Below are 17,866 nucleotides of genomic sequence, written 5' to 3'. Positions count from 1 at the left end.
TTAAGAAATTAAATTCAAACCCCAAAATTTCGACATGACAGGTCTATTGTTGTGTTCAGTAGATTCATTAAATTATCTAGGAATAACAAAGGTCTTCGTACAAACCCAAATTAAACTATTTAGTAGACTAGATGGATTTTAGCATTGTAACCTTTCCAGTATCAGTTGAGAAACATAAGTTAACATAAGTCTGCTAACTAAATGTAGAGAAATGACCAAAATCACTAAGCTTAAACCATAGCCATAGCTGCAGCCAATCACATGGTAGGCTCAAGATTTGTAAACTCACACCATCCTGATTTTTTGTACAAGATTTTCTCCAAACCACTGTAAGCTGAGGAGGAGACACTGGACAGGCTATCCAAAATCACCCTAGGCCCTATCACTCCAACTGTTAGTCATGTCAACAAACTGTCCATCTGTGTTTTCCCACTGTGCTGAGGGAACAAAGTTTCTCAATGAGTACACACAGGCTGACAGAGATGCTTGGTCATAGTAGCAAAATGGATTTGATTCATTTCAGAAAATCTCACACTGACTGTTGCGTAGCAAGTCATGGAAGAGCCGTTGATGATTAACCTCTGCCACTTCCAGCCATTACAGCATGATTCTCTCATGTAAACACACACAACCTGTAACACTGCCAGACAGCCTGATAGGATGACACGCTCAATGAGCGTGCGTGGGTGTGTGTACATTTGTAAATTTAAGTGCCGGTGTGCCCTGCTACTTGTTCTCTAATGCCTGCACACGGACAGCTTATGATTACATTTCTGAAGCACTGTATGCAGCCATGTTCACAAGTGTATGTGTGCACAGGAGGGTTTCTGCAGAGCGGTGAACAACAGCTGATAAGCGAATGTGCATTAGCCATTCAACATTAATGCAAGGGGGGGGGAGACGAGTGTTTAGAGACGACACTTTACTCATGCTGGGATCGAACAATGGCGACTTGCTGGGCTTCTACGTCCATTGTGTCAGAGTATATTCATATTAGCCTTTTTTCCCCAGAGCTCCATGAGTGTCCTGACACCTGTGATGAAATTCCAAGGCAGATCCATCCAGTTACATACAGATCACAGAGTCAGATGCTGCGGAGTTAACACTGAAAGGACTTGTCCTGACACACTGGGAAATTTTTCATTGTAACGTTCCCAGCTAAAGGTGGTATACCAAATCATAGGGTCGAAATATGACCAATTGTTTCCTAGCAACAAAGTCTTTCTATATAAGTAACATTTTCAGGCAAATCCTTGGGCATTGCTCTATGTAAACTTTAACCCCTCAATGTGCGTGGTAAAAATAGAGAAAAAAAATCTCACATTTCTTTGCTCTCTCACTCTCATTTATCTCATCTCAGTACTTGGCTTTTTTTTTTGTCACTGCTGCTGGTGATTTTACCCCAACTCTGTCTTTGTCCATCCCTCTATCCCTGCCCTACCCTTTGGCCCCAGAGCTATCAGATTGCAGTATTTTCCTCCTCCCCTTGTGAAACCAGATAATTCAACCTGTGACCTGTGTGCTTCCCAACTTTAAATCTGATTACCACAACTCAACAAGCATGCCACCCTTCCTGCTTCAACAGATATTTGCAATAGCTGCTGTAAAACATGTGCATTTCTGTCTGTTTTAACAAATAGGCAGAAATGTCCTTCAACCTCTCTGATAAATGAAGAAGTCTGTGTATTTGTACGTGTGAGTATTCTTTGTCCGTTGCAACAGCTGTCCATCTGATCCACTTCAGACTTGGTGGGTGCATTGAGGGACAATAGTAAGTGCTGTGTTGTGTTTGAAGTCGTTTGGGGCTTTCCTGTTCTGCAACATCATCTATGAAATGGCCATAGATAGGTCACCTGACATGTGATCTCAGAGATGAGATGATGTCAGACTTCTCTTTGACGCTTTTGAAGTTTAGATAGCATTATTTGCTCCAAAGAAAACTCAAATGACGGTGTTATCTACTTTTGCTGATTCTAACATGCCTTTGAAAGCAGGTACTGCACTAGTAGTGACAAAAGGAAGCCCTTTACAGTATTTCTGCAATGACTTTCATTAAGTAGAAGCCTTTCAATGTAGAGTTCTTGTTGTAATGCTAGATGTCTTTGAACTAGTATTTCTTATCGAGCTTTGAAAAGCTATTCTCCACATTCTCTTTCACTGCTCATATTGGCATGGGGTGTCTGCATTAATACCGAGTCGACTTATGATAAGACACCTTTTAAAATCATGCAATTACAGGCAGGAAAAATACTAAATACGAAAAACATTCATAGACATTATCCACAACTGAAGCCTGCAACAAGACATAAAATTGTGTGTGTTTTTTTTCCTTGTTAAGACATCAACTGTTTTTTGAAATGGGTTGCAGAAGCTAGAGTTAGAAAATATTGACATTCCCCGCAGAAGTCTCATAATAAGAAAGGTTAATTGCTCAAATTAAGACAAAAAGCAGCTTTTTTAACCATCATCATAATTTACCTGTGAATGGATTTGAAAAATGTGATTTGCACTCAGTATGCTGCCTCTGTCATTTAAAGAAGACGGAATTAGAGGCTGATTTGTATGTGACATTGATTTGTATGTACAGAGAAGGAAATCTCTTTTACTGTGTCTGCCTTAACAACACACATCATATATTTCGGCAGGAACGCCGAAGCAGCTGGTTTTCTTAATGTTTTTTCACAGATGCAGTCTCAGCTACAGTCAGTTTTTCAGTGTCATTCCTACCAATGTAGGCCCGTACTGTAAGATCTAAGAATATCCACTCAATGTTAGTGCTGAGGCATTTCGGCTTCATCCTCCTTCCCAGTGGTCACATCTATCTCATAGCCTCTCGCAAGTAATTTAATAAAGACACCACACACCTATACACACATGCGTGCAAACTGAAGGTCATTCTTAATGGTCTCAGAAGCCTTTCCTTTCACCATCATCACAAACTCTCTTCAGCCTTGTCTGCCTTCCCACCATTCATCCAACATACCCCCTCCCTTCCCTTTAGTCCTCATTGTCTGTCAAACAAGAGATCCTTATAAATAGGCATGTGACAGCTGACAAAAGAAGGGGCATCCACAGAGGATACTGTCTCATTTTATACAAAGCTAATGGCTAAATAAAGACTACCACTTAGGAGAGTGAGAGAAAGAGGCCTCTTTGGAGGGGCGATTAAAAACTACAGCCTGTACTCTCATTTTTCATACCCCCATATTTCTCTTCTTCCTTTTTTTATTTCCATCCTTTCCCCCTCATTTACTCTGTTGCAGAGTATACCTCATCCCAAGACACTTGTTACTTCCTATCTGAGGCCGAAGAGAAGCAAGTCAATGCCCATCCATGCAAAAGAAATTCCCTTGATAAAACAGAAAAATTCAGTTGCTATTCTTCAATATACATGTGTATCCATGTATTCTACAGCAAGCAGATGCATAAAGGATACCAATATTCTTATTTTGTTTTATTGAATATACTGCAGCATTAAACATGTTGACCATTCAAACACTCGCAGACAAACAACAACACTTGTGTAATCATTTCACCATTTCTCAGGTATAGTCAGAAGTGGTCAGACATGTGCATGCCTTTGTGAGACTGTGCTGTCACATAATTAGGATGATTTTGAAGCTACAATAGGTCATGTTGGTTTAGAATAAAGACTGGAAACAGATGTCACTACAATTCACTAATTAATACTCAGGTAGGAAGTAAATCTTGGCATAAATGAGCAAAATTTCACAAGAGTCTTTTTTTAGCACGCTGCAGTGTGTCATTAAATCAGTCTGAGAAGAAACTCGACTTCTGCATCTTTGCTTGTCTCTGATTTCAGTCTTTAGAATATCTAGGATGTGACAGACACTATGGCTAATATATTTTTTAATCAAAATAGTCTTACTGGTAAGAAAAAGTAAACTATTAACAAACTTTCTACAAAATGTACAGACACAGAGATCACAATTCTCTCACAATGTACCAAATGAAAATTCTGAGTCTTCAGCAAACTTAACTATCTTAACTAACTTGACCATAGCCCTTAAAAGTAACCAGGGATACCTACTTGCTAGGAGCACATTCACAGTCCGGCTCATCAGCGCTCCAAGGCTGCTGCCAGTCACACAGCTGTAAGCCCCCGCCACACCATGGGGAGACTGGCCATCCCTAGACGTTGGCATCAGGAGAACGGATCCATTGACCAAATACTGAAGGTAGTCATTCCCCTCTGGAAGTAGTGGCTGTCCATCCTTTAGCCAGGAGACATTGAAGGGTGTATCACTGGCCCCCAGATTGCAGTCCAGCAAGAGGGGCAAACCTGGTTCCAACACTACATGGCTGGGTCCAGCGCCGCAGCTCAGCTCCACGGAAACCAGCTTTTCTATGCAGAACAAAGGAAGACAAGGTTGTTAACTTTGCTCTGTACTTTTAGTAAACCTCAATGTGTTTTTATTCTAATAAATAAATGGCATTCTTGTATTTTTATTGCTCTGTGAACATCATCACAGCTATGCTATGAACAACATTAACTATACTCACTGATCTGATTAGTTTTACTTTCTAAAAAGGCAAAGTCGTTTTATAGCGTAGTCCCTCACCATAACTTCAAAAGAGTTGATAGCACTGGCAGCACAGATGGAGTAGGGTAGTGCATACCAGAAGTAGGGTGTTTTGGGGACAGAGAGAAGCCCAGAGGAGGAGGGGGAGAAACTCTGCAAATGAAATGGGCGCATAGGGCATGAAGAGATTTGTATGTCAGCAGCAGGACATTAAAGTCAGTGAGAGAGGGGAAGTCCTGGAGTGAGAGGTCAGAGTGAGCAGCTGAATGCTGTATAAACTGTAGTCAAAGGAATGTTAAATGATGATAAATTTTCCATGCAAAACAAATTGTCATGAAACAATGATTTAATGTGAAACACTACATACTTATCAGAGAAAAGCTTCAGATAACGGTGAAAGTAAATAAATATTCTCATAGAACATTTTTCCCCCTCCATTGTGCATCAGCATGGTTTACTTTATGGCCTTTCTTTATTGCCTCACCCCACCACCTCCAGCACCATCCACTCACCCAACACACCCCCTCATTATAGAGAAAGGAGGGGAGAGGGTAGGCACAAAAACCTGTCCTTTGAAATACTTGTATAAATAACAAGATCAAGACAAAAAAAACAAAAAAAAAAACAGAAAAGCTATCTAAGGAGAAAAAGAATTAAAGAGACGAAGGTCAAGAGATCTGGAGATGGAAGATTCAAGGAATATCAGCTTTTGCAAGAAATTATAGCACATAATTATCATTTATGAGGTAGACGGAGTGCATTAGAAACATACAGAGAAAACCAAAAAATGCAAGGGTCAATAATGCTGAAACACATTGCTTCCGTGAAGAAGTAGCAAGATGACATTTATGTCTTCAGTAGAGCAATACTGCACAGCATTTAGTGGAGCAAGTGAAACTTCCATAGTAGTATAAGTATCCAAAATGGTCACATTTAAACATGTTTTGTTCTTTTTTTTTAATTGCTTGTTTTTAATAATTGAAAAGAAAAGAGAACATACATATTCACAAACCAACCACAAAAAAGCCTAATAAAATTAAACAGCATTCATCATCTTACTACAGGAGCACCTGTCAGGCTGTATTGGAAGTCAATGAGTTGGAAGCAGGAAAAATGGACAAGCAGAAGGATCTGAGAGATTTCGATAAGGACTAGATTGTGATGGCTAGGTCACTAAGTTGACTGTTGCATACTAGTTTACTAGGGCAGCAGTAGTTGTTGATCATTAAAAATGTGACAGACATTTTAAGTTTAACGATTTTATTGCTGCATGTAATTACATTTTTCATGTCAAGCCATTGTTCCATCCCTACAGTCAATATCACATAACCCCATGAAGGAAGATGTATATACAGCTCAGAGACAAAGGGACCAAACGCCACAAGTGCATACAGGTCTTTGTCTGGGTGTTAGGTAAAATGTTGGCAAATTAAACATTTTTCCATTTAAAAAAAATAAAGACTTAAGAGTCAGTAACTGACAAATATGACAAATTTGCGAGATGTCATATTTTGAACAATATCAATATATAAAATGAAGAATAAATAAATAAATATCGAAACATCAATTTTGAATCATGGCTATAAATAATTTAATATCCAATGGGTTGCTTGATGAAGTGTCTCCATGACATGATGGTGCTCACCCGTCCTCACTTAGTCTTTTTATCATTGGATAAATGATAAAAACTTTCTAGACTGTAAGCATTTTTATAGTGGTTTTTATGGTTATTTCAGTAACTTGATCGATAATCAGCAGACACTCAGTCACTTGGGAAGAGTAAAAAAAAAATTGCCTGACTGTTAAAGTACACAACATTCCCAAAAATGCATAAATAAAACAAAAGTAGCATGCGCACTCTAAACATCAACAAATGTGTGCACTGTGAACACAGTGCCTTAGGCAATGTTAATGCAAAGTTTGATCAAGACTGATCCACTTCTCTATCAGAAGGTGGGGACCATACAAACATAAATACATATACTGTGATCATTACAGTACGATGGCTACTTTTATTTGAGTCATTCTCTTTTGAATGGCAAATGGTAAATGAACTGGTTCTTATATAGTGCTTTCCTACTCTATCTCAGCACTCAAAGCATTTTGCTCAACTTGCCGCGTTCACTGATTCACACCTATTCACACAAGCATTTTTTCTAAGCTCTGTCTATGTAAGTGGTTTCAAACTAGCAAATGAATATATAAATGAATGCTATAAATAAATATTTATGTTTACATTTTTATCCAGACACATGACTTAATGTATGTCTTGATGTAATTTCATATAATTTAAACATCTTCTCTGCAGATCTTATTACCACGCTTTGTGAATTCATCTTAAAAGACTCTCTCTCCCTCACTCACACACAGTCAGGTTTCTTTCAGCTTGTCTTTCTCTGCTGTTGGATTAATTAAGTTAATGGGAGATGGAATTTTTCTTTGATTAAATGAGGCCTGACCCCCCACAGACACTTCCTGATGAAGAGGCTGGGTAATGCTGAGAAAGGTTGTTGCACAGCACTCTGATACACACACATCTGCCATTGAGACGACATTAACATGCATGCACAACCATGCACCCAAAACACATGCAGGAACCACATGCAAACAACTCAAAAAGATCAACATATTGTTGTGTGTCGTGCACTCACATGTGTGCAAGTCAGCATGCACAGTCACAGATCACCTCCGTGGCCCCTTGCTTTCCCTATCCCATTTCAACTAATTAGGTCTCATTAAGTCATTAAAATGTTAGCAACCATTTCCCAGCTCACCGCCAATGGTTTCACTTGGTGCAAGGTGAGGATGTTTCAGATATAGATGTTCAGATATTATCCCACTGGTCCCTAAAAAATGGATTTGAGGTATGATGAGGAATATGCAAGAAAGAAAGGAAATTCATTTTAAAAATGTTTAGCTATCTTTAACATTTTAAAACATTTTGTATCATAAAATTATTTCAATAGCTGCCTAATCTCAAAAGGTAGCTGTAGCAATTGCATAACAAAGAATTAGCATGACCTACTATCCTTTAAAGAAGTAGGCACAGTAAACAGTTATTCTATATTTCAAAAAAATGATATTTCATATGGGAATAAAACAACACAGTTGCACTAGAAACCTCATCATGTCCTAGATATGTGCCCATGTGTCATAAACACAGACAAACTAACATGTATTTGCCCCACAACACACTCACACATGTATGCGCTTCTGCTCAGTAACTCAGTAACTGTGTGTGTCTCATGAGGACACAATGTAGTGAGGAGGGGGGGGGGGGGGGGGATCTGTGAAGTGGCCATTCTGCCATTTTACTGTACAAGTGGGAGCTGTTGGAAAGAACAGGGTGCACTCTGGGATATAGTAGCGGCTGTGCAGTCTCGCTGAGCTGTAGTGAATGGATTGTGATGGCAACAAGCCAAGATGTTCATAGCTAAATGGAGAGAGGACAACAGTTTGAGAGGGAATGAAACTGAGACAGATAAATGAGACAAACACGGTGAAAAGAAATAGTGATGCAAACTATTGGCCATAAATGATACACTGCCCTTTTGACACCACGCCTGAATTTTGTATGCCTTTTTAATTGCAACAGCAAGATACTGTAATTTGGATAATGTGACATAAAGTGTCACTACGATAAACAGAGAAATTGCTAGGCTAAAGGCTGATTTGTAATCCTGTTAAGAATCAGATGCACAAAGAAGAAAGAAGAGAAACGAGAGACACACTGACAAAGACTATCATTCAGTGAGAGAAAAGAAATAAAAGGCAGAGGAAATGGAGACGTTAGAAGGGCAGTCCACAGTATTTATCCCATTGGCCCATTTCTGTTAATGGATCACCTATTCACAAAATGTTTGGAAGAACAGAAGGAGAAAGCATGAAAGCAACAGGGGGAGGAGAGTGACCCAACACTCCGAATATTTCACTCAGCCCAGCTCACTGTCAACAGAGACTGGACACCCAATGACCCTGAGGCCGCAGCTCAGGTTTCCACAGCTTCTAAATTCAAGCTACACAATACCCAAGGCTGTTCAGGAACTCAGAGATACCAACAAAGAGACTGGAATGAAAATGAACAAAATAATGCTGCGTGTATAATGCTGTCCATATCCAAACACCTGTTATATTACACTTGTCTTTATGGAATAGTAACAAACCCTAAGCTCTATGTACAGGTCTTTGCTTTGGTGTTAAGCCAATAAACAATAACTGTCAGGAAAATTATAATTACATGATTATTAAATAAATAAATAAATATGCATTGTAACATTAATTTATTCATTCTTTTACTTGTAAGATGTGATCAGGCTTAATGTAAACAGATTTTCTGATTTTGTCCAGTCATCCATTCATTTTCTTTTGCTTATCTGGGGCTGCGTATCAGGGGCAGGAGCCTATGCAAGGATTCCCAGGCTTCTCTCTCCCCAACCGCCTCCTCCAGCTTCTACAGCGGAACACAGAGGCAATCCCAGGCCAGTGAGAGATATAATCTCTCCAGCGTGTCCTCGGTTTTCATCTGGAGGGACATCTCCAAAAACACCTCACATAGGAGGCATCTTTGCCAGATGCCCAAACTGGCTCATTTCCATGTGGGGGAGTAGTGGCTCTATGCTGAGCCCTTCTCACTTGGCTGAACTCCTCACCCTATGTCTAAAGGCCAGACAGCCTTTGGAGAAAGCCCATTTCCACCACTTGTATCTGCAAGTGGTGACATCTAGGGATGTAGATGAATGAATGAAATAAACAACAGATGAACTAGAGGCGTACCTCAAAAACAGGAATGGTTTTATATATGGAGGCCACTGACATTTTCCCCTCCTCATTCTTTCTGGGGTTTTTTTGTTTTGTTTTGTTTTTTAACCTAGGGTGCAAAGAAAATGATAAAATCAAAAGAATTCAGTGACATCATGAAAAAATTCCAAGTGAGATTCCTGACATAAAATCTTTGAAGGGACTTCAACACATTTGGGGATCTAAGAACTCATAAACTTAAACCTTAAAGTCACACGGACTAAAAGTCTTTAGTAACCATAGATAGTAACCGTAACCAGCTTTAGAATGAAGTCATTGATCATGTGTCCATATGGACTGAGACACTTGCTGGAGTGCATTTCCAGAGTAGCACTCCTTTCACAATCTGCCGAAATTACTGAAATTATAAAACAGTATTGGTTGGAGCTACTTAGTTTTGCAAAGTCTTTCCCTGAAACTAACCCCGAAAATTTTTTGTTCCACTTCCAACGTGCAACTTCCAAAGCCTTTTTTAATTTTTAATCAGATCGATCAGTATTTTCCCATACTTATGTGCCTGACATTTTAGAATCTGGTATAAAAATCTTCTTAAGATTGCATCTTTCAGTGAACATCTGAATATTTTAAATATCTGCATTTACTGTTTTCAGACACATTCTCAGCCCAATAATACCTTATTTCAATATAATGGAAAATGAAAAAGTAAAGCTTCTTCTTCATCATCAATCAAACACAACAAAAAATGTTATTTCAATGTTGGTTTTAAAAATAAGTCTAACGTGAAGTTATCAGGAATAAAGACAATATTAGGGCATCACTTAAAATAATAAAACTTTACTATTGATTTTTATTTGGGTAAATTGTCTGGTGTACTAACGTTATATTTTCTCAAATGGTCTTCTTACAGAGACCAATTTTTTCAGAGGCAAGACGTGGATGACAGAGACAAATGATGTGCTTCCAGCACAGGTTCCATCCGAGGCAGGGAGCTTTAAAGAAGATGCTTTCCCATTTGGCGCCTTCCACTGAAGAAAAAGTGGTCAGAAAAAGTCAAAAGAAATGTGTCTGTGAAGGTTCTCAGTCATCCAGGTCATCGTAGTCAAAGGAGCTTGCAAAGAAAAGCGTCTGGACTTCTTTAAGTTGCTTGAAGACGTTTCACCTCTCATCCGAGAAGCTTCTTCAGTTCTAAGGTCAAATGGCGGAGAGTCTCAGATTTAAACCCAGTGGGAGTATTCCCCCAAAGAGGGACAAAAGGACCCCCTGATGATCCTCTACCTAATCACATGAGCCAAGGTGTGAAAACGGGTGTGGGTCCCAATCAGCCAGGGTTTCGGGTGAGCTTATTGTGAAACCTGGCCCCACCTTATCATGCGATTTCCCGAGGTCAGATGGCCCAGGATGTGAGTGGGCGTTAAGGCGTCTGGGGAGGGAACTCAAAACCGGATTATAGATGGCAGAGAGTTGGTGTCGTAAACCCCCGCCTCTGTTCAACGATGGTCGCTCACAGTGGACATAGATGGTTTCTTTCACTCCTCTTTCAAACCATCTGTCCTCTCTGTCCAAAATGTGAACATTGGCATCCTCGAAAGAGTGAACTTGCAGATGAACTGCTGAGTCTTGTCCCGTGGAGGTGGCTCTTCTATGTTGTGCCATGCGCTTGAAAAGTGGCTGTTTGGTCTCTCCGATGTAGAGGTCTGGGCATTCCTCGCTGCACTGTACAGCATACACCACATTGTTAAGTCTGTATTTTGGAGTTTTGTCTTTCCGGTGAACCAGTTTTTGTCTGAGTGTGTTGCTGGGTCTGAAGTAAACTGGGATGTCGTGCTTGGAGAAAACTCTCCGGAGTTTCTCTAATACACCGGCTACATAGGGGATGACAATGTTGTTGCGTCTGTCTTTCTTATCCTCCCTCGCTGGTGTCTGATCTTCTTTTCTGTGCATCTTTGCTGACTTTATGAACGCCCAATTAGGATAACCGCATGTTTTAAGTGCTTCCTTTACATGTGTGTGTTCCTTCTTTTTCCCTTCAGGCTTAGAGGGAACATGTTCTGCCCGGTGGTGTAGGGTCCTGATTACCCCAAGTTTGTGTTCCAGAGGGTGATGGGAGTTAAAGAGGTGGTACTGGTCCGTGTGTGTGGGCTTACGGTAAACTTCAATGTTGAGTTTGCCATTCTCTTCAATGTGCACGGCGCAGTCCAGGAAAGGCAAACAGTTTGTGTCTTTGTGTCTTCCCTGGTGAACTTGATGTTTTTATCCACAGCGTTAATGTGTGCAGTGAAGGATTCCACTTCTTGTGTCTTGATTTTGACCCAGGTGTCGTCTACATATCTCTACCAGTGGCTGGGTACTCTCCCTTTAAAAGAGCCAAGAGCCCTCCTTTCCACTTCCTCCATGTAAAGGTTGGCTACAATAGGTGACACGGGGGAGCCCATGGCACAGCCATGTTTTTGTCTGTAGAAGCCTTCGTTGTATTTGAAATATGTAGTGGTGAGGCAGAGGTCTAACAGTGTGCAGATCTGTTCGGGTGTGAAGTTGGTCCTGTCTTCTAAGGAGCTGTCTTCTTGTAGTTGTTTTCTGACAGTCTCCACTGCCTCCGTGGTGGGTATGCAAGTGAAGAGAGAGACTACATCAAAGGACACCATGGTTTCATCTGGGTCCAGGGTAAGTTTCTGTACCTTGTCGGTGAAGTCGGTGGAGTTCTTGATGTGAAATGTGTCAATAAAAGAAACATCAGCGGAAGGATATCCTCCCATGCATCCAACACCACCTCCCAGAGATGCAAGACTGGGAAGGCCATCCAAACACACAGGGTGTCTGCAGTGAGGGCTCAGCAATGCAGTAATGTGACAACTAATGAAGTCAAGAAAATACCAGAAATCCGTCAGCCGATACCACCACCAAACAAAGAAACTGGAGATATATGCATTTTTTTTCTCTGCCCGTTCTGTTGGTTTTTGTCTTTTGCCCTTCTCCCCCGTCCCTCTTCTCAGCTGTTTCTCTTTCCCTCTTTCTTTCTCCCCTTCTTTCCCCCAGTCAAGTCTGTCCCGTATTCAGTAAGTGAAAATAAAATAAACAATAAAAGGTGAATCAAATGGACCATTACGGCAAGGCTGGGATGGTCAGTTTGGTAAAGTAAATCCGTTGGGCATCTTTCTTTGCCTTTAGACAACAATTCTGATGGCAAAAGAGCCAAACGGGACAGGCCAAAAAAAAAAAAAAAAAAAAAGAAACTGGAGAAAGGCAGAAAGGGGAGTATTACCTGTTAACACTGAAAAAAAGCAGACATAAAAAGGTTCTATAGAAAGACAGAGTAAAAGTTAAACCAATACAACAACAAACTGCTCAGGGTACAGCCTTGAGCAGGTCAGTTTTTGGAGCACCAGATATACCTGCTGAAAACCTATACCAACATTTTTCACATCTTCAGTAACAGGACTCAGTGCATTAAATCTGACGGTCTATGTTCTGACTTTGTTACAGTGCACAACGGAGTGCCACAGGGTTCTGTATTAGGTCCCCTTCTATTTATCATTTACGTAAACAATCTTAGTCTACATGTGCCAGATGCAAACTTGCACTTCTATGCTGATGATGCAGTTATTTATAGCTGTGGTTCAACTCTTGTCCAAGCCATTGACTCCTTGCAGAAATCCTTTTTTGCTGTCCAGCACTCATTACTTCAGCATAAACTTGTTCTCAACGCAGACAAAACAAAGCTCATGTTGTTTTCCAAATCAAGGAGACGAGCCCAAACAATCCCATCAGTAACCACTCTTGAAGGTAATAAAATAGAGTTGGTTCACACCTATAAATATCTGGGAATCCTAATTGATGACTCGCTTACCTTCAAACCACATGTAGAGAATCTTGTGAAAAACCTGAAGTTAAAACGGAGATTTTATTTTCAAAATAAGTTGTGTTTCTCTTTTAATACAAAGAAGCGGCTTGTTGCTGCAACATTCTTGCCTGTGCTGGATTATGGTGATATTCTATATATGAATGCTTCTGCTCAATGTCTTTGAATGGTTGATTCTGTGTATCATGCTTCTCTGAGGTTCATCACTAACCGTAAATTTCAGACTCACTACTGTGAGTTATACTCTCAGGTAGGATGGCCTACTTTGGTAAGTCGGAGGAACTCTCATTTATACAGTTTTATATATAAGGCGATACTTGGGTTGCTGCCTTCTTATCTATGTTCCCTGCTTGTAATGAAACATGCTGGTCGGTATTCTCTTCGTCCGCATGGTTACTTGTTGCTTTCTGTTCCATTTGCCTGAACTGAACTTGGTAAAAGAGCTTTTGTCCATTTAGCACCCTCGGCTTGGAACAAACTGCAGAAGGAATGGAAAATGACTGAATTTATTTCATTAAGTGCTTTTAAATCTAAACTATGAATCCTTGAGGCCAAGTCCATAACATGCAACTGTTTCAATTAGATTGATTGTCATTTTAACTGATTTATTTATTTATTTATTTATTTATTTATTTATTTGAATTTTATTGAATTTTATTTTATTTGTATTCTTTCACTTATTGTTGCATGTGTGTTGTTGTTGCCTGTGTTTGAGTAATTTCTGTAACTGTGAGACATCTGCTGCTGCCTATCTTGGCCAGGTCTCTCTTGAAAAAGAGGTTTTTAATCTCAATGGGATTTTCCTGGTTAAATAAAGGTTAATAAATAAATAATCCCGTCCATAGCATAAGATATAGACATTTGTGCGTTAAATCCTCAGAACTAAGGCCCTACTGTTCCAGCTGTTATCGTCACTAGCATCAAGGGCTCTGCTAAAAAAAAGTTTTAGAAGATTAAAATGCAACTAAGCTCTGCAGTTTCTTGGGAAATACAGTTTATTGTGGTAAGATTATTGGTACTGCCATTATCTGCTGTATTGTATAGTGCAGTTTGGGGTTTAAAATTTGCCTTTCTTAAAAACATGCTTTGTGTCTTTGTAATGTTATGTAATGTAATATTAGCTGACGTCCATCCATGGATGTGCATGAGAAAGAGGCAGACAGGAGCAGCTAGGATTTAGCTTAAATACTTGAAATTATGTTGATTCATCTTAATTTTCCTGTAAACTGTAGTTTGATCTTAGCTAGAATTACTTAGCTTACTTTAATTCTGAAACTGTGTAGAAGTCCATTTCAGGCACTGCCTAACCATTTGTCTCAGACGGAGAGAAACTGAAATTTGTGGCATTTATTAAGAATACTTTCATTGCGTTAGTTGCTCTCAGAAAACCCTTGTTGGTATTTTTATAGAGCCGTTGTGTTTCAGTTAAACGCACCAGACACGACTGAACTGAAAACAAGGGCAAACTTTACATCAGAAGATGTGCGGCTCTGTGACTTTCTTTCACACATTAGTCTGACTTAGAATTATTGTTTTAAAACACCAGTCACACAAACAAAACAATGCACTGAGGCAGCAACATGTTGTTGTTGTTTTCAGTGGAGTCTGGTGGCTTTGATCAAAAGAATTGCTTCAGTTTCTCTTCACAAAATCTGTTCAACAGCAGACCTGAAAACAATTGAAATACACCCTACAGTTAAACATGATTTTGTTAGCCAAAATATATTTTACTGCTGGTCATTCACAGTAGTACACTTAGGACAGTGTTACCAAGTTGTTATGATGCTCTGCTAAGCAATATCACAGGACAAATTGTGCAGGGAGGGAGCTGGACTACGGTTTCTAACTGAAAGAGACAGAGAGAGCAGATTCAAGCTAGGGCTGCTCAATTAATCGAATTTTAATCACGATTACGATCTGGGCTTTCAACGATCATTAAAAATGACTGAGCCGATTATTAGCCCCTCCCTAATTTATCCGCGACACCTTAAAGGCCGGTCCGTGAAAATATTGTCGGGCATAAACTGGTCCGTGGCGCAAAAAAGGTTGGAGACCGCTGATTAAGAGGACCCGAGGGAAGCTAAGCAGAAGTTATTTGGAGAGTGACTGCCGTTGGTTGAAAAGAGAGTTAAAAAAAAAACCAAACTTCAGTGGTGTTGCACACTATTTTATATTATTTTTTTAAAGTCATTGTTAACCCTTTAAAGCCGGTCAGAGCAGCACGCTCCGTTTTGCGTAACTATTTTTAAATCCCTGTAGAACCTGAACCGTGTAAGCTAGCGCAATAATTTGTTTTGCATATGAAACCGGAGGAGTTGTACTTACATCTGATGCCATCAGCTTGTCCTCGGTCACGGTTTCGTTCCACATATAGCTTTGCAAAAATTGCATAAAAAGCGCTTGCAGGAACAAAAACATAATATTCCAGAAACACGCTTTGCCGTTCCTATCAGCTGTTCGTAACACTTCCCACAGTGAAATGATGCACATGCTGTTTTCTTTGCAAATTTGCATCATAGGATTGTTTTTTGTTTTTCCTGCAGTATATAAAAATTGGTGTATCTCCAAAATAAAACTATGAAGACACTCAAAATAAATTTCCTGTGGTGGGAAACTATTTTTTGCAACTTTATTGTATTTAAAGTTTTGAGGGATAAGCCTCTTAAATTTCTCCAAGTAGAAATATATGTAAACAAAACAAAAGCGATTTTCAATTTTTTTTGTAGTTTATTGCACTTTTTTGCAATTTATGTAATTACTATGCACTTAATGCATACATATTATTAAAATATGGGCTATAACAGTTGTATTGATGTATAGCAACTTGAAATGCTCCCACAAATGGCACTACAGCATGTAAAAAAAATAATATAAGCTCTGGTGGACTTGGTTCTATAGTAGGTCTTAAAGGGTTAAATAAATATCGTCAAATAATCGTGATCTCAATTTCAGTGAAAATAATCGTGATTATCATTTTTGCCATAATCGAGCAGCCCTAATTCAAGCAAATCAAATGATAATATTCAAATGAATCAGATCATCAACTGTCACTGGTTTGCACCTGTGTCAGGGGAGCAGCAGTTAAAGTTTCCATGGTGATGGCATTCAGTGTGTGCACTGTAACCGACTGTCTCGAAAATGGGCTTGGCACTCACAAAATGCCTTATAAAATCCAAACTGTCTATTGTATCCACCTGCTTTAAAGCTGCTCTATTTAGCTGTGATTTAAAAAAAAATGTGCTCAGGTGTGCTATGAAAAAAATAGATTGTTTCTTCTTTTCTCCAAAAGTTATTGCTCAAATTATTACGTAAGTATATGGAAAACTTAAATTGCCCTCCTCCTACTCAAATCTTCTATATACCAAAATTTACATCTATTGGCTTCCAGAGAAACCACGTCTGAAAGAAAACAATTTTTTCCAATGATTTGTGGGTAAAATTATTGTCATAGAGTATAAATTTTCACCTCACCGACAGGTTAAAGAGAATTTTTCCATTAGAATTTTTCTGCTTCTGCCATTCTGTTTATTAATTAGTCCACCATAAGATACAAAGAATGAGAGTATATGAAACCCACAATTTCAAAATGAAATGAAGGACTAAATTAGTGCCCATAAAGGCGCATGTTAGGAAGTCACTCACTGCTTTCTCACTGAAGATCAGTCACTGTCATCTCAGAGTCCTGTTGCCTAGGTAACTCTCTAAAGTACTTGCCACACTCTTATATGTCAGTCAGCGGCGTCTTTGGCTCTCATTGGTAGTTGCTTCAGTTGCCTGCCTCGAAGTTGAGAGAAGTTTTACCCACTTTTCTTCACCAGACGTTATTTTAGCTTTGAGAGTAAAGTGACACAGAGCAGCTAAATAGGATTTAAGACACGTTTGTGAAGACAGACAACCACAGCACAAAAAACAACGATAGCCACTTTTCTTTGTACCAAACCAGTAGATAATTGATACGATTGGTTAGTGATGTTTATATATAATGTGCAACTGGGTAGTACTTGTGTTGGAAACCCAATACATGGTAATGATTTGTAGGACATTACTGTGCACTGAATAATAAATACAGGCTGAGTGCACTGGGAACCTGGTGTAATAACAATAACACTGAGCAGGCTTCAGTGAGTAGAACTAAGTATGTGTGTTTGTGTGGTAAGCCTGGATGGCTGAACCCAAACCTCAAACCAAGCTGGTTTTCCTTTATACTATTGTTTAGTTTCAGTGGTACCTTATTTTGCCAATTCAATTAACTTCCATCAATAGATACGAGGTACAAACAATACCCCCACCACTTGCTTTGTTTCTGGCGAAAAAATATCCAGCATATGAAGAAATCAATATTTTGAAGCCGCAGCTTGAGAGATCATCTGAGCGGAGAAGCAGCCAGTGATAAACCCTGCAGGGAGACAGACATTCTCAGGTTTCAGTGTGCAAGTAGAAATGCTTGTGTAATAGCAAAAACAGAAAATCTCACTGACAGATGCACTTTAGTGCTGTCTAAATATTTAGGCTTTTATTTTGGTATAGTGTAATTCGAAAAAACTGCTTTGGCTATATTAGGTTTGTACTGTGAGAACAGACTGCATCTGGATCATGGTATACAATCCATTGTCGTTGAGACCGCTGATCTGCTTGTTTCTCGAATTGAAACTATTTATTAGGTAAGCAATTGTACGTATAGAGGGCTCAGTATTTCACTGAACCCATA

At 39.4% G+C, this 17,866-nt stretch overlaps 1 protein-coding gene and 1 pseudogene across 2 annotated transcripts in view; one reads left to right on the top strand and one right to left on the bottom strand.

Annotated features, from left to right (window-relative positions):
* Positions 1–17,866, bottom strand: part of igdcc4 (immunoglobulin superfamily, DCC subclass, member 4) — a 59,161-nt gene that overhangs the window by 31,363 nt on the left and 9,932 nt on the right. Inside the window, exons 1-2 of one of the 2 annotated variants that reach the window (XM_085383047.1) lie at positions 7,319–7,338; positions 4,052–4,366 (exon numbers count right to left, since the gene is read on the bottom strand). In XM_085383047.1, coding sequence (XP_085239173.1) covers positions 4,052–4,166 — 115 coding nt within the window. In that variant the 5' untranslated portion in view covers positions 4,167–4,366; positions 7,319–7,338. Of the gene's footprint in view, positions 1–4,051; positions 4,367–7,318; positions 7,339–17,866 lie in introns of those variants that run through there. The other variant, XM_085382980.1, reaches the window with a different exon arrangement.
* LOC146678326 (uncharacterized) lies at positions 9,624–12,732 on the top strand (annotated as a pseudogene).

This window comes from Rhamphochromis longiceps, linkage group LG1 (assembly GCF_057381845.1).
Source record: "Rhamphochromis longiceps isolate RC_006_pf linkage group LG1, R_longiceps_female_GT1.1, whole genome shotgun sequence".
Lineage (NCBI taxonomy): Eukaryota > Metazoa > Chordata > Actinopteri > Cichliformes > Cichlidae > Rhamphochromis > Rhamphochromis longiceps.
Note: the sequence above shows the minus strand (reverse complement) of the source record. Positions and strands in the feature narration are given on the sequence as shown.